We start from the raw sequence: 21,753 nt of genomic DNA, 5'->3' as shown, positions 1-21,753 counted from the left end.
AAACCCACTTGTCTGTGGTGATGTTTCCAGTGGGGCATGTGATGGGAAATCCTGCAACCAACGGGACTGGAGTAAGGGGATGGACTAGGAGGGTTTGGAGGCTGCAGCGGGGGCAGAGGTGGACTGGACAGACCTCTGGTTCCCTGTCCCACAGCCACATGGGATTCCGTGTCCTTGGCCACGAATAGGCTAACCAGCATGAGAGGCACAATGGCTGTGTGAAAGAAGCGACAGGGAGCCCCTTCCGTGGCCACGAAAGGGGCGAAAAGCGGACTGTACAGGGTGAGGGACCAAGGAAAGACCAAGGGACCAAGCCGTAGCCCGAGAATCCTTGAATCTCTCCAAGGCCGAGTCCGCTTTGTCTCCGAAGAGATGGGAGCCATCAAAGGGCATGTCTATGAGTGACTGTTGGACATTCCCGGAAAAAGCAGAAGTACGTAACCAGGTGTGGCATCATAAGGCCACCGTCATAGCAACCGATCTGCCCAGAGAGTCGGTTGTGTCCAGCCCACAACGGATTGTGAACTTTGCCGCATCTCTCCCATTGTTCATAGCTTGGAAGACAATAGCACGGGCCTCCTCTGGTATCTGCGGCAGGACTTGCGCAACCGTATCCCACAAAGAGTGAGTATAGCAGCCCAAAAGGCATGCAGTGTTCACAGACTGCAGCGTGAGACTGGAGGAAGAAAACAGCTTCTTGCCAAACTATTCCAGTCTTTTAGATATCCTATCCGGACATCCTATCCGGGGATGCAGAAGGGAATACGCCTGAAGAGGAAGCCTGGATAACAAGACTCTCAGGGATGGGGTTTTGGGACAGGAATTTAGGGTCGTTCAGAGCGGGTCGATGGCAGCGTGGAATAGTCCTAATCACAGGAGCCCCTACATTGGGTTTGGACGATGTACCCAAAAGGACATCGGTGAGGGCTTCATTAAAACACAAAAGGGGTTCTGAAGAAGAAGCCCCAGGCTGAAGCACCTCCATCAGGAGATCAGACCTGACCTCAACAGTGGGAAACTCGAGGCCAAGGACTTCAGCTGCCCTACTGACCACCATACAATAAGTTGCTCCCTCCACCGTGTTGCGTCGGCTGAGCGACAGGGCGAAGTCGGAGAGCGATGGGACTTCTTCGACTTCTTCTTACCTTGACCCAAGGATTTAGAAGAAGATGAGTGGTGATGACTCCGTGACCTATCTTGAGACCTTCCTCTTGAACGAGACCAGAACCTACGCGGAGTCGAGTGCCAGGAAGTCATTAGCTTCAGGGACCGCTCCCTCAAAGCCTTTGGGTGCATGATCTGGCACTCGGAGCACGACTTCGGGTCCTGGTTGCGCTCAAGATACCACAGACAAACCTGATGAGGATCCGTCACAGACATCGTCCGATGACAGTCCTCGCATGGCTTGAACCCGGTCTTCGGGGACATCCTCGATGCACCAAATTCGCACAGAAAAAAAAATAATAATAAAAAATAAATTAAAAAAAATAAATGAAAATAAAAAAAAAGACAAAACGGTCGAATTCGGCCAAAAAATAGCCAGGGTAGGTCTTCTCCGGATCAGCGCGTGGTGCGGAAAGAAAAGAACTGACGTCACTGCGCGAGGGCGGTGTCTATATACTACTCCGGACGTCATCACGGCGACCACGACGCCCGTGGAAACGACCAGTGCCAACTACCGACGAGCAAGGGTATTGCACGAAGAAAAACTCCGGATCCAGTCTGATTGCTGCGGAAAATTCTAAGGTAAGAAATCTGCAACTAGAAGTCTCTATCAGATGAGACTGGTAACTATTACACTGTGAGGTTGCAAAACCACACAATATAATACACCCTATTTCCTCACATGATCACTCTGTGAAGTGAAAGGATTTTACAAAACAGCAAGGAGCAGATTAATCTCACAGATTTTAGGAGACATCCAGAAGCACCTATGACAAGAGAGCTGGCTGATTCTCTGCGTCAGAGGCACAAGTCTCAGAACTCAAATGGCACCCTGAGACAATATAATATAAACAGACAAGAAAAAATGATCAGGGCTTACACTGAACAAAAGGCAAGGAGTTAACATGAAACAGGACAGATCTAGAAGTGTGCAGACTAGACTAGAACAATGACTATCACAGAAACAAGGAGGAAGGAAAACAAGAGATAGAAATTGAATCAAAAGGCAAGCCTGGAAAGCAGCAGAAGGAACGTGATGAAGCATTCATCAACCAGCTCAGGTGCAAGACGCTGCACTCTAGAATCACGGGGCTGAAAAAGTCTGAAGCTCAGGGAAGGAGCACTGGTGCAGAGCGTAACCCAGGAGCAAAGAATGAGCCAAGTGCAAGGAATAAGAAACCACAAATGTAGGGAAGACTGAACCAGGGCTTGTAAGAGGAAACACCGGGGAACCTAGCGGACACAAGACAGAAAAAACTAAAACCTAGAACAGATTGCAAATTGGAGCCAAGAGCGAGTAAAGTCAAGAATGGAGACATAAAAGGGTCAGAATAATCATAGCATTCAGGAACCAAGCTAGGGACCAGAGAACCACCACCAAGATGTGATCTAGAAAGGGTCTGATGACAAGGGGGACTACAAGAACCATAATGCATTACGTAAGTGGGACAAAAACCTGGACTTAAAAGTGGGGCTAAACTAAGTTTGATAAGTAAAACATTTGTATAATGTCCCATACTCATGTAAAGGCTGGTTGTCAAAGGGCCATCCTAAGCAACACCTAGTGACAGCACAGCAGGATCCGGACAGCCGGATGGAATATCTGAGCCCACTCTTGGTCAGATCCAACAAGTATGGTAAGATTTGATGAGACTGTCTTTGAAGGCTAATAAAAAATCTCTCTTCTCTAGACACAAGACACAGAAACGCATCCACTTAGCATCGCAAGTTTTTGTATTTGCTGGTGCACCTGCCCGTACTAGAATGTTTATGTAGTCCTGAGATATAACCAAGTGGACAAACTCTAAGAGGTTAGGAACCATGCTTTCAAGTTCAATGACTTGGGGTTGTGGTATAGTTTCTCTCCTTGGTGTCTGGAAAGAACCTTGGAGAGAAGTTTCAGAGATGAAGCTAGGCATACTGACAGCCACAGGAGTTTGCTGTACCAGTACTGGCATGGCCAGTCTGGAGTAATGAGCATCATAGTGCAATGAACCACCTTCCCCCTCCTCAACAGCTTTGGGATCAGGGGAAATGGAGGAAAGGTGAACGCAAAGAATCTGGATCAAGTGATTGAAAGGGCATTGCCCATGGTTTATGGATGCCAAAATCTGCTTCCAATGTACTGGTATTTACTGTTCTCCGATGTGGCGAAGAGATCAATCTTGGGTTGACCTCATTGTCGGAATATATAACTGACTTGGTCCTGGAGCATTTCCCAATCATGGTAGTCTGTCCGTTGTCTAATGAGTGCATCCGCCTGATTGTTTTGACAATCTGGACGGTGTTCCATTGCAATACTGATCTCTTGAGAAATGGCGCATTCCAACAGGAGTTGAGCCTCTTCTGCGAAAGGTTGGTATCACATTCCTCCTCCTATGTTGCATTTCAATCTTGTATTGTCTGTTATAATCAGAACTGTATGCCAGTCTCGGGAGGAACGCTTGTAGGCACAAACAAACGGTTGGGGTTTCAGGCACACTTATGTTCAGCATTTTTCGCTGCGTCTGACCAAAGGTCTCTGGGTGACTTCTCTTGCAGGTGAGCTTCCTAGTTATCAATGGATGCATCTTTCAATATAATTCTGTTTGTAACAGGTTAGAAGAGAGACCTGTTGTAAGATGTGTTGGTAATCTCCACCATAGAAGTAACTGTTTGAGCTGTCTTATGACTTGGACTGTGTGGTCCCATGAGCCTTCTATTTGCTTCCATTCCATATCCAGATTTTGTTGGAAGGGTCTCACCCTGAGTCTAAAAGAAGGACAGGACTATACATGATACATTAAGCCTAAAAGGGACTTGTATTGTGTTGTCTAACTGTGACTGAACGCTTTCCAGACAGACTTTGTGCTACGGGCTGGAGCGTCGTCGTTCTTTTCACAGATGGAAATGTTTTTTCGAATTGCATGTCTAAGATGGCACCCAGGAAGTGCATTTTCATGTGGGGATTATGAAGATGAATTCTCTTCTTCAGTGCGAAACCCAGTATTTGAAAACGATTGGTACAGATGTTCACCGAAGCCTTTGCCCCTTTCTTTTACTGAGTTAGTCAGTTGTCTGAGTATGGGTATAAGTGGTCACCCTGTAGTCTGAGGAAGGCTGTGACTTGAGAAAGACACTTGTTAAAAAGTTGAGGCATTGATCTTAGCCTGAAAGAAAGGACTTTGAATTGGTAATGTTGTCATGGTTAAGGCAGTAAAACAAACTCCTTTTTTGCCTTTCAATGAAATATGACTGAAAAGGCACGTCCCTGGTCAAATCAAAATGCCTTTCAGGATAGATTGGTCCACCTTGATCATAGTAGTTGAATCCTCCCTGTAATACTGGGATCTCAATGAGCCACGAAAATTGGACGAACCAGATCCACGATACTGTAAGAGGCCTTACGTCTCTGTTGTATTCATGTCTGTCTCCAGAATGGGCCTCATCCACATGTTTTCCAAACAAGGTGAGACCATGAAAGGCCATACCCGGAATTTGTGTTTGAAACTCAGGACTGAAGGCTGTGGAACTGAGCCAGACTTGCCTCATAACAGGCCCCCATGCAAGCTGGCTAAAGCCTTCATTTGAGATATTCATTGGTGCATCAATTATGGCTCCTGAAATAATATCTTCTTTCTTGAAGATAGCTGTAGCCCTCATTTTTTGTTATCCGGTAAAAGGTCAAGCAGTGATTCAATTTCAAGCCACATTTAGCGATCGTAACATCCTAAAACTTGCAATAGCTTTGGCTGCCTTAATCAATTTTGATACCATTAATATCATTCTTGGTCCCTACTATCACTGTCTGAAGGGCCAGAGGATGGTGTAATGGGGTTTATTGATCTACTCTGTGCAGCTGATGTTATAGCTCGGATGGCTAGTCAAACAAGCTGGTGCTAAATCTTGTCGTACGTTTTTTCCAAATGTGGTATCACAGCTGGAACTCTAGCAGATGTCTTCATTAGCTTCAGCCCTCCATAAGAGAAAAATGTAGGATTTGTATGAATTTTAAAGGATTTTCTTTGATGATTTGTACAGTCATAATGGAGTCATTGCTGTTTCACTAACGTCATTGGAAGGTTGAATTTCTTAACATTAGGAAATGGGAACAGGATATATCATCAGATGAATACGGAGGACTTGTCAGGTTATCAAATACCTTTGGAATGATGACATCATTTCTCTTTGGAACAAGTTACTTACCTTCCGAAGCGCTCACCAAACACATGCACACTGCTGTTGTAGCTTGTTTGTGCTGGTGGGGAGGAAAAGGTGAAGACGACATGGCATCCCTCTCTGGGTGCCATGCCTACAAGCCGCTGCCTGTGGCATAGCTAAGTCACCCCTCTAACAGGCCTTACAATCCTAAGCCATGGTGCACTATACCACAGGTGAGGGCATAGGTGCATGAGCAATATGCCCCTACAGTGTCTATGTCCATTCTTAGACATTGTAAGTTCAGTGTGGCCATATTAAGTATATGGGCTAGGAGTGTGTCATTATGAAAACCACAGCTCCATGATGGCTTTTCTGAAGAGTGGGAAGTTTGGTATCAATCTTCTCAGCACAATAAACCCACACTCATGCCAGTGTTGGATTTATAGTAAATTGCACACAGAGGGCATCTTAGAGATGCCCCCTGTAGTTTACTCAACTCTCTGGTGTAGGGCTGACTGGTCTCTGCCAGCCTGCCACTAACAGCCAAGTTCCTGACCCCATGGGGTGAGAGCCTTGTGCTCTCTGGGGTCAGGAAAGCCCCACTTTTAGTGGCAGGTCTGGCTGGAAAATTAAGTAAAATAAGGAGGAGTGACCACTCCAGCTAGGACCACCCCTAAAGTGTCCAGAGCTGAAGTGACCTCCTCCATGCAAAATCTTCCACCTTGGAGGAAATGGACCAATAGGGATAGAAATGTGCCCCCCACCCCAAAGGGAATGAGCACAGGAAGGGTGTAGCCACCCCCTGTGACAGTAGCCATTGACCCCTGTAACACCACTAAATCTAGTATTTAGGGTCACCCTTGAAGCTTACTCACCAGATTCCTGGCGACCTCAAGAAAGAAGAAAGGAGGAGGACTTAAGAGCAGACCCCAGCAGTAAAGAGTCAAGATGACAACTGTCTTGGCCCCCGCCCTACCGGCCTGTCTGCAGCTTCAAGACTCATGCCACAAAAAGGAGACGCATCCTGCAGGACCAGCAACCTCCACAAATCTCCAGACGACTGCCTGCCCAGCAGAGGACCAAGAACCCAGAGGACAGCGGCCCTGTCCAGAAGAAACGTTCGAAAAGGACTCCAGAACTGCCCTGGATCTGCAAGCCCTCTCCACTCGACGCCTACGGCCCATGTCAGTCAGCCCACTGGTCCAGAAAAGGTCCCCAGGCAATTCTGACCTTGAGTCCACCCCGGGTTGACCTCCTCTGGCAAACACAAAGACGCTTGCAGCCTAAATCCAGAGGACTCCCCTGACCGCGCCCAGATCCGACAAAGATTCCTGACGCCAAAGGTACCCCTGCAGCCCCCTGGCCCTAAGGAATCCGACCAGAGGTCCAGCAACTTCCAGTGGGGGCCTCTCCTTCTTGTCCACGCTTAGATTTTCCGGAACCAAGCCCCTGGACCCAGCCTGCAGCATCTTTGTGACACTTGGGATTCCCCCATTGAAAACCATTAGGCGCTGTGTCTGCACCCGTTTGCCTCTGTGCCGCTGAGGGTGTGTGTTTGGTGCTGACCTGTGGTCCCCCCGGCCTTTGTCCTGAAACTGCGGGTACCTACGTGCAATGTGTTTCTTTCTGAGTGCCCCCAGTCCTTATAGGATTCCATTTAAAACCCAACCTCAACTTTGACTTCTGCACCCAGCCAGCCCTGTGTGGCTGGTGGTGCACTTTTGGGGTCGACTTGAACTTTGTCCTGTGGACGTCCTAACTGTCGAAGACTGGGATTGTAAGTCGAGTACTTACCTGTTAACTGTGCTTACACTTTTCCTCCCCAAGGACTGCATTTGTTTGTATGCGAACTTGCACTGTCAACTTTTAAAATTGAAAAGTGTTATTTACCTGTAAACTGTTTTATCTGCAAAACCTAAACAAAGTACATTTGATACATATGCTTGATACCTACTTACAACTGTACTTACCTGCAACAAAGACCTGTTGGTTCTAGTAGTAAAGTAAGAAAATATATGTTTGTTATATAAAAACATTGGCCTGAAGTTGGTCATTGGGAATCTGCCTCATTTCTTGACTGTCTGTACAACAAATGCTTTGCACTACCCTCTGATAAGCCTAACTGTTCGACCACACTACCACAGAAGAGAGCATTAGTATTATCTACCTTAGCCTCTGTTAAGCCTCTGGGGATCCACTGGACTCTGTGCACACTATACTTCATTTTGGTATAGTATATACACAGCCAGCTTCTTACAGTAAGTGGCTAAGGAAGCCATTTTAAATACATGTACTGGACACGGTCAATATGAGTTCCCCAGCTGCATGATGGCTTCAATGAAGATAGGGATATTTGGTATCAAACATCTCGTACTGGTGAACCCACACAGATGCCTGTGTTGGATCCACCAATATATGCACCCAAAGGGCACGTTAGAGGAGCCCCCTGAAAACCTTAGGCCCTCATTTTGACATTGGCGGTAAAAACTGTCTACCGCCCCGGCGACGGCCGCCAAAAGACCGTTGCCGCGGCTACCAGCCGTCCGCTGTATCACAGCCACAAGAAGGGCGGAAATCCGGCTATAGCCATGACGGCGGATGGCAGTAAGGTAGCGCTGCTGCCACCAGCAGTGCCACGCCAGTAGACCGCCGCCAGCCGTATTATGAGAAATAATATGTCCTGGTGGTGTTCTGCTGGCAGGCGCTGCTGGCGGTAGCAGCGCCCCGTTCCGTCTCCTGCCGGAGGACCCCCTGAATGCAGGTAAGTCGGGTCTCCGACAGGGAAGGGGGGGGTGGGGGGATGTTGTTTTTATTTGGGGGGGGGTCAATGCGTGTGCGTGGATGCGGGTGTGTGTTGCGTGTTGAATCATGTGTGCATGTATGGAGGTGTGAGTGCGTGTATGTTGTGTTAGGTGAATGCGCGCATGTTTGAAAGTGTGTGCGGATGTGTGTGCGAATGGATGTATGCATGCGTGGAAGCATGTGGGAATTGGTGTGTGGATGTGTGTGTGTGTGAAGGGGGTGTGAATGTAGGGGGGTGGGGGGATTTGGAGTGGTGGGTGGGGTAACTGGAGTGGAAGCTAGGGGGGGGGGGGGGGTAAATCCCTATCCGTGAGAGGGAAGAATTCCCTGTCACTGATATGGCCTACCGCCATGGTTTACGAGGCGTTACCAACACCACGGATCCCATTGCAGTAGGCGGGTCATAATCCCTCAGGCGGAACAATGACGGCCACCGGGCTGGAGATGGATTTCTCCAGCCCTGCGGCTGTTACCGCTGTGGCAGTCACAGTGGTACATTCCCGTCAATGTCATAAAATGGCTGTATGTACCGCAACCTGTTGGCGGTACTTACCGCCGACTGCTGGGGTCGTAATGATCTCCTTAGTGTGTTAACTGATTGGTCCTTTCCAGTTCAGCCACCTTAGCCACATTTAGCTAGTTTCCAAATGCCCATGTTTAGCAATATTTTGAGTTTCATTTGTGATGGCTGAATAAAATACAGAAACCCGGCTTCCATTTCATGTGCATGTTTTAATTTACACATATAAACAGAGAGTCATTTAGTGAGCTACAATTCAAGGTTTTCTAATTAAATTGCAACATATTAAGTACATAATTCTTTTTAAAGTAACCAAATTGTCAGTTAAACAAAAACTGATCTACAGCGAGTCCCTATAATTACTCCCAAAACAAAGTTTCGATGTAATTACTGTGTATTTCACATTACACTTTAATTTGCTGTAAGCACTACAGTTATTCCTATTTAATATCAAAGCACAGGAGATAACTACTATGCAACCTAGATATCTGATTTGCTGCTTTTGAAATACCATTACGTTCATACTTTTTAACGGCCATGTTATCATCTGACATGCAATAATCTGAACCGCTGATTGAAACTGTAAGCAAGTGTGTTATTTGTTTTCTACAAATTCAAAGCATGCCCTCCTCCTCTGTTGTGCTGTTTACACTATCTAAATAAAAGAAATAACATTCTACTGTACTCCCACTTTATGGTTAGATACCATTAAAGAATACAGTTAGCAGCCCTGCATTTGAGTTGATTAGTTCATACTTGCCATTACTTAAATTGAACATCAAACTCCTAAAAATTAAAGTATACGATTGTTTCTGCTGCTGAACAAAATAATTTGTATTTCCACACCTTTAAACATGTCACTCCTTGCTTATGTTCACTGTGGTAGTTTCTGAGGTCTGGGAGATTCACTGCCCCACTAGAGTAAAGCCCAGGCCAAAATAAAACCAGACCCAATTAAGCTTTCAACATTCAAGACAGTGTACATGGAAATGAGGCAATAATTTGCATACACCTTTCATATGTCAAACAGAGAATTTAATTATAGTTTACTATAATTAAATTCTCAGTTTGACATATGATAGGTGTATGCAAATTGTATTTCAATCAACCTATGCCATGCAGGCCAGGTTTCTATGAAAATGACAGATTTCAAATATTCATAATCAGTTAAAAAGTGACACAATGATCCTGAATATACTGCATAATAAGAATGGAAAAATATTCCAAGGAAAAGTGTGTAGAGCTCTAACAGCGCATTCCTTATTACTCTAGTCAATTAATTCCTTACCTGAACATCCTGAATGCTGAGTTCAAGCACCAGATTAGTCGCCAGCTGTGTGTAATGCACATGAATCCCTATGAGACTTGCAAAAACTAACTCCTCTGGAACTTTATTGATTAAAGACACCCCTATTCCACCATTTAATTTTATCATCACCTAAAAAAGCAATTTATAATCACATTTTAGTATGCAATAGTAGAAATTTCAACCATTTATTTCTTCATTCTAAATTAATATTTACCAAAAGGCAACTGTATTAAGGCATTTTAATCTTAAATCTTTCTTTGTTAATCCCAATTTTTCATAGCAGCTGTCACATTAACTTTTTAATTCTTTTGATTTACTTGGACAGATCACTGGAATTAGCGTTAGGGCCCTTTAATCATAACTAAAGATTTACAACAGACATAGTTAACAATAATGAAATCATTCCCTACATTTTGCATTCCAGATTCATTATAATCCGTATACGTGCCTTAATTTTCTTCAATTATGTGCAACTAATGTTCTTCAGAAAAAAAAGAATGATACTTCAAGCAATGCTGTTCCTAGTGTACAATTTAGGTCACAATAAATCTGGACAATATGGAATTATCACACAAGTAGCAAAAGGCTAAATCTAGTAACCCCTCCCCCAATAAAAAAACAAGCGGAAATGGACAAAGTAACGTCCCTGTATTCACACATCAAAACTGTGATCAAAACAGAAATACAAAGGGTAATGAGAATGAGATTATCAAGAGGTGGAAATTGTAAATCTGTGAGCAATAAATAAAAGTATTTCTTAATTTCACAAAACAGAACAATGTCACTCACGGCCTTAAACTGGCTTGAGCACGGCCTTCTTTTGTCAGGTACAGGTCCATAGGGATTTTTAGTGTATAGTGCTAAGTACAAGAAAATTATGGCTTACTGCACTGGAGCAAAGATTTGAGACCTTCATGATGGATAACCTAATCCACAGTAGTAGCACTGGCCTTGTAAACATGAGGATTAAACTGCCCTGATTCGGAAGCACAAAAGTGTGTGGTGCTAAATGAAAGGCCCAGATTGGTTAATGTACAATACAAAGCCCAGCTGAGAACATTAGACACTTAAACAAAAATTCCCAAAGTTTAATAAACTATCTGCAATTGGAAGACACTTTTAGTAGAGTATTTTGTGATGGATATCGAAGGCATTCGCATCAGAAACAAAAAATATTCTCTCCACCACTAGAACAAAATTATCAACAGTATGGACCTCCAGTGGCTGTGATGAAGAGTCCATGCTTAAAAATGACTTGCAAAACTCACCCAACAGTAAGGCCTGTAGAACTAGAACTATTCTTCAGTAACGCTCTTTCTGGTAAAGTCTCAATCTACCTGCAGATTCCTCACTTATGAATATTACCCAAGCATCAGACTGCATTTGGATACTATCTCTGTGCACCGATACGCAGCGGCATATGGCTCCACACCAAAGCCGCTTCGCCCCAGAAATGACATGCAGAGCCTACATAGGCGCCACTCCAGTGCACTGACATCATTTGCTTTTGAGAATGTCTGCTCTCCAAGACCCGGAGCCCCAAAGTGAATTAGTTTGACCAGTGCGTAGATTCCTAGATGTGGGATTATTTAAATAGATATAGTAAAATCATAGAATGGGAACGATGGGAGGGACGGTGAGGAATCTGAGACTAGAGCCTCTACAGAAAGAGCATTACCAAAGGTAGGCAATTTGTTCTTCTGATAGAGTTCCTCATCATTTGAATAGCTACCGGTGAAGTACCTATTTGGAAGTGGGTCTGTGAATGGACTTAATCCAAAAAAGTATTGCAGGAGTCTCAGGAGTCAGGGACAAAGCCTGGTCTAGGTGCAATTGCTTCACACCTTCCCCCTGCAGGAACAGCAACACTTGACAGTGAGCCTCAAAGGCTTGTGCCTTTTGTTAGGCTGCCTCCGGTCACTCCAGCCAGTGGAGATGCCAGCTCCCCGGGACCAGGCCCTACCTTAGCAGCAAGTCTGGCGGGAAACTTAGTATACATCCGGAGGAGTGTCCACCCCAGCTGAGACCACCCTTAGGGTGCCCAGAGCTGAGGAGAACCCTTCCTGGCAGAATCCTTCATCTTGTTTTGGAGGAAGTTAGCCAACAGGGTTAGGAATGTGCTACTGCTTTCTGACCCCTCTAATGCCCCTAAAGCTAGTACCCCGAACCTTGATCTTCAGATTCCTAGCAACCTTAAAGAAGGAGGACTGAAGAGCTGCACCAGCAGTGAAGACTCCAGACGACAACTGACTTGGCCCCAGCCCTACTGCCTGTCTGCAGCTTCAAGACTCCTGCTACAAGAAGACTACTCGTGCTGCAGGACCAGGGACCTCTACCAACCCCCAGAAGACTGCCTACCTAAGGACCAAGAACTCCAGAGGACAGTGGCCCGGTCCATAAAGAAATCTCCAACAAGAACTCCAGAATCCTCTGGATCCGCGAGTCCTGCCCACACTGCACCCGGCTGCATCCGACGCCCACGCCCAGAGTCCAGGTGGCTCACTTGATCAGAGAGAGTCCCCAAGAGATTCCGACCTCGAGCCCACCCTGGGCTGACCAGTCCTGGCCACCACAATGATGCCTGCAGCCCGAATCCAGAGGACTCCCTGACGGTGACCAGATCCGGTGAAGGTATCCGACGCCTGAAAGTACCCCTGCACCCGCAGGCCCCTGACTCAGGGGAACCCAGCCGATGGTCCATCGACGCTCAAAGGAGCCTCAATGTACCTGTCCAGCTGTTTATCCTCTTCAGTCGACTCCCTGGACTAGGAGTTGTTGAAAAGCACTGGGTGCTCGAGGCTGTGTTTGCACCCTGCCGCCCCTGTACTGCTCACGTTGTGTAATTGGTGCCTACCTGTGGCCCGCCCCCCGGTGCTGATCTAAACCCCCTTGGGACCGTGACCCAACCTGGCAGGTACTTACCTGCAAACCGCTCTCTTCTGAGCAACCCCAGTTTCCACTGGTTTCCCTTGGGTGCCTGACACTAACTTTGACCTCTGCACACGGCCCTGTGTTGCTGGTGGAGCACTCAGTGTCAACTTGAACCTTGCCCTGTGGAAACTCTAACAAACAAGTTACTTACCTTTAGTAACAACTTATCTAGTGGAGACATATTCTAGTTGCAGATTCCTTACTTAGGATTTCCCCCCAGGCGTCAGACTGGATCCGGAGGCCCTCTTCTTGATCAGTTCCCTTGCGTGTCGGTCGGCTCAGCGCGCGCCGCCGTTGAGATTGCCGTGATGATGTTGCATTCATACATAGGCGTCACCCTGGCATTCTGAATTCAGTTTCTTTTCACAACTTTTCATGCTAATTGCTCGGAGCCCTGAAGAACAATGATATTGGTGCATCCAAACTAGGGCCCTGAAAAGGAAAATCACTGTCCCTAGAAATCAGTTCACAAGCGGAGAGGATAGGTGGGTTGGTAAGGAATCTGCAACTAGAATATGTCTCTACCAGATAATTTGCTATTGAAGGTAAGTAACTTGTTTATTTGATAGAGACTTCTAGTTGAGGATTCCTTACCTTAGAATAGATACCCAAGCAATATTATCCTCAGAGGTGGTCTGCAAACCAAGATCAGAATAAAACGTCCTGCAGAACCAAACAGTCAAAGTAGCTGTCTCTACGGACCTGACTGTCCAGGCATTAGTGCTTTGTGAACGTGTGCAGAGATGCCCGGGTTACTGCCTGGCAGCTGTCCAGGACTGGAAATCAGCATGCCCATGCAGTAGTTGCTTAAGTTGCTCGGATGCAATGAGCATGCAAACCATCAGGGGGATCCCTTTTTGCCAAAGCATAGCACATCTTAATGCAGAGGACAAGCCATTGAGAGATGGTCCACTTCTGCAGCCCGTCTTTTCTTCGCACCACAAAACCTACAAGGGTACAAAGAGTTGATCGTCCACTCTGAAGTCTTTGGTATGACTGGGGTAGAACACCAACACTCTTTTTAGATCCAGGCGGTGGAGTCTTTCCTCTCCCTGAGAAGTATGCGGGATGTAGGAAGCTGGCCTGGTGTGTGGTGAGCACCTATGGTGTTATCACCTTATACCGGGTCCAGGTATCCCTATTAGTGAGGTGTAGACAGTGTCTAGGAAGCCAGGGCTTCCTAGAGGTAGCTGTGGATGAGCAGTCACGACTTATCTAGCAGACATGAAAAGCTTATGCAATACCACTACAGTCACACAGTACTTACACATATGAAAGAACCACACAGTGTTACACAAATAAAGATACTTTATTATAGTAACACAAATACTAAAATACTATATAGGCAATACTCCAGAAGGAGGTGAGTAAACACACTCATATACCCAGTACACACATCAGAAGTCAGTGATTAGCATAGAAAGCAATAGCAAATACTATACCAATAGAAAATTGTGGAGGCCCTAGGGGGAGACCAAACCATATACTAAGTAAGTGGAATGCGAAAGGCAGTCCCCCACCCAAGGAAGTGGAATCTGTAGAGGGGAGCTGGAGGAACTAGGAACCCCAAAGGCAAGTACAAGGGTGGCCCCCCAGCCACCAAGAGAGAAGAGGTAGGTACATGTTTGTTCCCCAAACCCACAGGTAAACTTTGGAAAAGGACTGTGCAAGACCCAAGCAAGACTGGAAGAAAGAAAAGTTGGATCCTGAGAGAAGAGGACCTGAAAAAGAAGGGGACCAAGTCCAGTTCGAGTTGGAGTGTCCTGTTGGGGCAGGAGCCACTACTCACCCTTCTGGACATGCAGAACCAGGTCGACGTGGAGACAAAGGGTCAGCTGTGCAGCACTGGAGCAGGAGAAAAGTCCCAGAGGTGATGTCTCCGGTTGGAAAAAGAGTTGCAGTCAGTTAGTCGTGTTGGAGAACCACAAACAGGCCTTGGCAAAGGTAAAAGTTGCAGATGAAGAGTTGGAGAGCTGCTGAGGACCAGCAAGGTCCAGGGGGACTCAACACAAGGAGGGGAGTCTCAGGTGACCCTCAGCAGTGAGGAGAGTCAGAAGATGAGGATGCAGCCCCCACAGGAAACTCACAGGGAGCAGGCACAGGAGTCGCAGTGAGGCCACTCAGCACACCTGGAGAGGAGTCCTACGTCACAGGAGCAGCAGGCAGGAGACTGTGCTTTGCAGGGAAGAGTACTGGAGAACGGGGCTACACGGGGCCTGAAGATCCCTTGGAGGAGGAACAAACAAGCCTTGGTAGCTGCAAGAGTCGCGGTGCACAGGGGTACTCTCCTACAAGCAGAGGCAAGGGCTCAACGTCTCCCAAGCTGGACAGCTGGTAGAGCAGACCTAGAGGACCACTCCAGACCACCACCTGTGTTGCAGGATCCACTCAGTACTGCAAGAGAGAAGATCCATGCAGCCAGATGTTGTTGCAGTTGGTGTCTGAGGATGCAGGGGAGTGACTTCTTCACTCCAAGGGAGATTCCTTCTTGTTTCTTGTGCAGGCTGAAGTTTTGTTGCCATCAGAGGATGCACGGTCAGGGAAATGTTGCAGTTGCTCGAAGGAGCCGGAGAAACAATGTTGCAGAGCAGAATCGTCACTGTAGTTGCAGACTGTCGGTTCCTGGAGGGTCCAGGTGCAGTCCCAGTGGCCAGAAGGTGAAGTAAACGATGCAGAGGAGTCCTGCTGGAATCTTGCATGTGGAATAGGAAGACCCACCCTGGAGGGAGACCCTAAATAGCCCAGGAAGGGGGATTGGTCACCTAGCAGGGTGACCACCTATCAGGAGGAGGATGTGACGTCACCTGCCTGACCTGACCACTCAGATGCTCCCAGGGGCGTCTGCCCACCTTGGATTCAATATGGCAGAATCAAGTGACCTCCTGGAGGAGCTCTAGGCACCACCCCTGGGGTGGTGATGGACAGGGCAGTGGGTCACTCTCCTTTCCATTGTCCAGTTTCGCGCCAGAGCGGTCCCTGGACTGGTGCACATCAGTTCATGCAAGTAGGGCACCAAATGAGCCCTTCAAAGCATACTGATGGCTTGGGGAAGCTACCCGTCCCAAGCCATGTAACACCTATTTCTAAAGGGAAAGGGTGTTGCCTCCCTCTCCTAAAGAAAATACTTTGTTCTGCCTTCCTCTGCTTGAGCAGGCTAAGCTGCAGCAGGGCAGAAACCTGTCTGTTGGGTGGCAGCAGCATGGGCTGCCCAGAAAAACCCAGAAGACTGGTAGGAGCAATGCTGCGGGACCTCTAATGAGCTCCCAGAGTGCATGGAGTGCATGGAATCATACAACCAATATTGGCAACAGTATGATTCCGACATGTTTGATACCAAACATGCCCAGGTTCGGAGTTACCATTATGTAACTGGACACAGGTAGTGATCTATGTCCAGTACACAGGTAAAATGGAATTCCCGCACTTACGAAGTCCAGGAAAATGGACCTGGAGTTTGTGGGGCACCTCTGCTCATGCAGAGGTGCCCTCACCTACAGGTACTTGCATCCTGCTCTTGGGGCTAGGGTGGCCTGCCATAGGGATGACTGACAGCAGGCAAAATGTGGGGGTAGCCATGCAAAAACGAGGGTAGTTTCCTACATGGGAATGCGAAAAGAGTAGGCAAAGTGATGGACTACCCACATGAAAGGGTGTGACCACTTTAGGCAGGAAAAAGGCCCTGGAACGAAGCACCACTTTGTCAGGATGGACAGATAGAAATGGTGGCTTTGAAGAAAGAGCTTGGAGCGCACCCACTCTGCGAGCAGGGGTGATGGAAATAAAAAAGACAGTCTTTAAAGTGAAAAGTAAGTACCAGGTTCAAATCCCACTGCAGCATTATGAACAGGGTAGGTGGGAACATGTGAGTGAGTCCCTCAAGAAACCTACCAACGATTGGAGATTTGAACAAGGATGGTTGATCTGTTTTGGTGGAGGGACGCTTGGCTGCCAAGATTACATTGCAGACTTTATGGCCATATTGAGAAGCTCGGGATGCCATACTCTTCGTACCCAGTCAGGAGCACAAGAATGACTTGGGCTCAGACATTCTTGATCTTCTTCGGAACTCTGGGCAGTAGTGGTATTGGCGGAAAGGAGTAAAGGAGGCCTGAGTTCCACTCGAGATGAAATGCAACGATGAGCGAGTGTCGCTTTGGAAACACCAATGCACAAAACAGCTGACATTGCATGTTCTCTGCGGAGGCGAACAGATCTAACTAATGCTTTCCCCACTGGTGAAGGAGACCTTGCACCACCTCTGGATGGTGACACCATTCATGATCACCCATGCATCAACAGCTGAGTTAGTCTGCTCTGCCTTCAGAGAGCCTGTTAGATGTTGAACCAACAGGGATATGCCCTGATGTTCAGCCATGTCCAGAGGCGCAGAACCTCTTGATGTACAAGTTCCTTACTTTCGGTAACAAAATATCTGGTAGCGACATATTCTAGTTGCAGATTGCTTACCTTAGAATTTCCCCCAGGCGTCAAACTGGATCCAGATATTTTTCTTCGAGCAATACCCTTACGCGTTGGTTGACTCCGCCGGGGTCGTACTCGCCATGATGACGTCTTGAGTAGTACATAGACGCCGCCTCAGTGCAGTGGTGGCAGTTTCTTTTAACGACTTTCCATGCCAAAGCGTAGAGCCGCCAGGAACACTGAGATTGGTGCACCAGAGCTAAGTACCTGAAGGGGGAATCCCTAGCCCTAGAAATCAGTTTGCAAGCGGGGAGAATGGGTGGGTCGGTAAGGAATCTGACACCAGAATATGTCTCTACCATATATTTTGTTACTGAAGGTAAGTAACTTGTACACCTGATAGAGACTTCTAGTTGTACATTCCTTACCTTAGAATAGATACTCAAGCAATGCCATCCTAGGAGGTGGGCTGCGAACCAAGATCATACTAGAAAGTCCTGCAGAACCGATCGACCAAAGTAGCCGTCCCGACGGACCTGACTTTCCAGGCAGTAGGGTTTAGCAACTGTGTGCAGGGATTCCCACATAGCGGCCTGGCAGATATCCAGGAAAAGAACTGTAGGAAGCTGGCTCTGTATATACTATATCAAAACGGGATATAGTGTGCACAGAGTCCACGGGTTCCCCAAGAGGCTTGACAGAGGCAATAATAGATAATACGATGCTCCATTTGTGGTAGTGTGATCGAGCAGTTAGGCTTATCATAGGGTAGCGTTAAGCATTTGTTGTACGCCCACAAGCAATAAGTGAAAACACACACTCAATGTCTTAACTCCAGGCCAGCAGGTTGTTATATAGAAAAATATTCTTTTGTTAATTTATTTTTTAAACCACAAGATTCATTTAGCAGGTAAGTACATTAAATGAAAGGTGCTTTGCATAGTAATAGTTTAGACTTTGAATCAAATCAATATTGTACCCAGCTTTCTTTAAAATGGCAAAAAGATATGTTAAAAGTGGACACTGCAATTTTCAACAGTTCCTGGGAGAGGTATGTACAGTACACTTTCTGAGGTAAGTACCACACTTATGGGTTCAGTCTCCGGGGCATAGGTAGCCCACCGTTGGGGGTTCAAGGCAACCCCAAACACTCAGCACCAGCAACCCAGAGCCGGTCAGGCGCAGAGGTCAAACAGGAGCCAAAATAACGTGGGCGCCTATGGAGACAGTGGGTACTTCAGTTCCAGTCTGCTTCCAGATACGTACCTGCATTGTCGGAGGGCAGACCAAGGGGTGTGGCGGAGTACTGGAGGAGCCCCAATTAGGCACAAAAAGGTTTCCCCAGGGTGGACACGTCATAGGAGTCGTCTGGGGGTCCTCTCTCGATAGTTGGTTTCTCTGGACAGGTGCCGGGGGCCTCAGGTACAGAGTAGTGGGGACTCACGCTTTTGGAGTGAGGTGGGAGTCCTTTTAAAGATGGATGTCTTTTCTTCTGGTTGGGCAGAGCCGCTGCCCACGGGAGTTATTGGTCCTCATTGTTGCAGGCAGTCCCCTAGAGGATTTTCAGGGGTCGCTGGTCCTGTAGAATGCATCGCTTTCTGCTTGCATGGTGTTTGAAGCAAGAAACAGGCAGGTAGGGCTGGGGCCAAGTCAGTAGTTGTCTCCTTCTCTTCTCTGCTGGGTTTTTCAGCTCAGCAGTCCTTCTTCTTCTTTTGAGGTCATCAGGAATCTGAAGAGCTGGGTTCAGGGCCGCCCCTAAATACTAAATTTAGGGGTCTGTTAGGGTCAGGGGGCAGTAGCCAATAGCTACTGTCCATGAGGGTGGCTACACCCTCCTTGTGCCCACGCCCTCTTGGGAGGGGGGCACATCCCTATCCCTATTGGTCCTAATCCTCCAAAGCAACATGGAGGATTTCTCAAGGAGGGGGTCACTTCAGCTCTGGTCACCTTGGGGGTGGACCTGGCTGGAGGAGTGACTCCTCCTTGTTTTTCTCAATATCCCTCCGGACCTGCCACCAAAAGTGGGGGCTCATCCGGGGGTGCCGGGAATCTCCACTAGCTGGAGTGCCCTGGGGCATTGTAACACCAGGCTTGAGCCTTTGAGGCTCACTGCCAGGTGTTACAGGTGCTGCAGAGGGAGGTGTGAAGCACCTCCAGCCAGGACAGGCTTTGTTTCTGACCACCGAGTGCACAAAGGCACTCACCCAATGTGGTCAGATACTCGTCTGGAAGTGGCAGGCTAGCAGTTGGGCTAACATACAAGGAGTATCTCTAAGATGCCTTCTGTGTGCATTTCTCAAAAAATCCCACACTAGTATTAGTGTGGGATTATTGTGCTGAGAAGATTGATACCAAACTTCCCAGTATTCAGTATAGCCATTATGGTGCTGTGGAGTTTGTAATAAACTCCCAGACCATATACTCAATATGGCTACCCTACACTTACAATATCTAAGAACTGACTTAGACGCTGTAGGGGCATAGTGATCATGCAGCTATTCCCTAACCTGTGGTATAGTGCACCCTGCCTTAGGGCTGTAAGGCCTGCTATAGGGATGACTTACCCATGGCACAGGCAGTGGTTTGTGGGCATGGCACCCTGAGGGGAGTGCCATGTTAACTTTGTCTTTTCTCCCCACCAGGACACACAAGCTGCAAAGCAATGTGCATGCACTGAGTGAGGGGTCCCTGAGGGTGTCATAATACCTACTGCAGCCCATAGGGACCTTCCCTGGCCACAGGGCCCTTGGTACCAGGGGTACCTTTTACAAGGCACTTAACTGTGTGCCAGGGCTGTGCCAACTGTGGAAACAAAGGTACAGTTTTAGGGAAAGAACACTGGTGCTGGGGTCTGGTTAGCAGAGTCCAGCACACTTCCAATCAAAGCTGGCATCAACACTTAGGCAAAAGTGGCAGGTGCGGAGCGCGTTCTCTGCAGAGGCGAACAGATCTAACCAAGGCTCTCCCCACTGCTGAAAGAGACCTTGTGCCACCTCCGGATGGAGATGCCATTTGTGATTGGCTGTGCATTTACAGCTGAGTTCGTCCGCTCTGGCACTGAGAGAACCCGCCAGATGTTGAACCACCAGGGTAATGCCCTGATGTCCCAGCCATGTCTAGATGCGTAAAGCCTCCTGACAAAGGATCCAGGACCCTACTCTGCCCTGTTTGTTGCAGATTCACATGGCGGTTGTATTGTCCATGAACACCTGCAGTACTTTCCCTTTGAGAGAGGGAAGAAATGCTTTCAACGTAAGCCTGATCGTCCGGAGTGCCAAAAGATTGATATGGAGCACAGACTCCGCCGGAGACCAGAGGCATCTGATCTTCGCCTCTCCCATGTGGCCGGCCCAACCCAGAAGCGATGCCACTGTCACTATAGATAGATCTGGCTGGGGAAGGAATTGGGATCTGCCGTGGACCCAATGTGGATTCGAAAGCCACCACTGCATGTCTTCCGCAGTCCCCTCCGAGATCTGGACCGTGTCGGAGAGATTCCCCTGATGCAGCGCCCACTGGAACTTCAACTCCCACTGCAGAGCCTGCATATGGCATCTGGCATGTGTCACTAGCAGGATGCAGGAGGCCATGAGGCCCAGCAGCATCAGAGTCAGTCTCACCAAAACCCAAGACAGAGGCTGAAAGATCGGAATCATAGCCCGAATATCTTGGACTCGCTTTTCGGGAGGATAAGCCTGAAACTGCAATGTGTCCAGAACAGCTCTGATGAAAGGGAGCATCTGAGGGGGAGTCAGGTGTGACTTCGGCATGTTGATAGAGAACCCCAGGCGTGTGCCGGAGGTCTGCCGTACTCTGAAGGTGGGAGACTACTTTCTGGGGCGAGTTCGCCTTCAACAGCCAGTCGTCGAGGTAGGGAAAGACTGAGACCCCTAACCTGCACAGATGAGCTGCAACCACCGCCATCACTTCAGTGAACATTCGAGGGGTGCTGGTAAGGCCGAAGGGGAGGACGGTAAACTGATAATGCCCGTGACCTACCACGAATCATAGGTAACGTCTGTGGGCAGGCAGGTTGGGGATGTGGAAATAAGCGTCCTGCAAGTCAAACGCTACCATCCAGTCTCCTGGGTCTAAGGGAGACAGAACTTGAGCCAGGGTGAGCATTCTGAATTTCTCCTTCTTGAGGAAGTAGTTGAGGTCCCGAAGGTCTAGGATAGGAAGTAGGCCCTTGTCCTTTTTCGGCACCAGAAAGTAGCGGGAATAACAACCACAACCTACTTCTGGCACAGGGACCTTCTCTATAGCTCCCTTGGCCAAGAGAGCCGCTACTTGCTGGCAGAGAAGTGCCAAATGACCCTCCGGAAGTTGGTTGATTGATGGAGGCATGGCCGATGGGGCAGATTTGAAAGGAAGGGAATAGCCCTTTTGAACTATCTGCAAAACCCACCTGTCCGTAGTGATGTATTCCCAGTGGGGTAGGTGATGGCGAATCCTGCCACCAACA

General features: G+C 47.8%; 1 protein-coding gene across 2 annotated transcripts in view; it reads right to left on the bottom strand.

Annotated features, from left to right (window-relative positions):
• Positions 1-21,753, bottom strand: part of VPS13D (vacuolar protein sorting 13 homolog D) — a 2,230,750-nt gene that overhangs the window by 469,047 nt on the left and 1,739,950 nt on the right. For both annotated transcript variants that reach the window (XM_069240741.1, XM_069240742.1), the window contains one exon: positions 9,915-10,064. In XM_069240741.1, the coding sequence (XP_069096842.1) occupies positions 9,915-10,064 (150 nt within the window). The remainder of the gene's footprint in view (positions 1-9,914; positions 10,065-21,753) is intronic.

Source organism: Pleurodeles waltl, chromosome 6, assembly GCF_031143425.1.
Source record: "Pleurodeles waltl isolate 20211129_DDA chromosome 6, aPleWal1.hap1.20221129, whole genome shotgun sequence".
In the NCBI taxonomy this organism is placed as follows: Eukaryota; Metazoa; Chordata; class Amphibia; order Caudata; family Salamandridae; genus Pleurodeles; species Pleurodeles waltl.
This window is presented reverse-complemented; position numbering and strand designations above follow the sequence as displayed.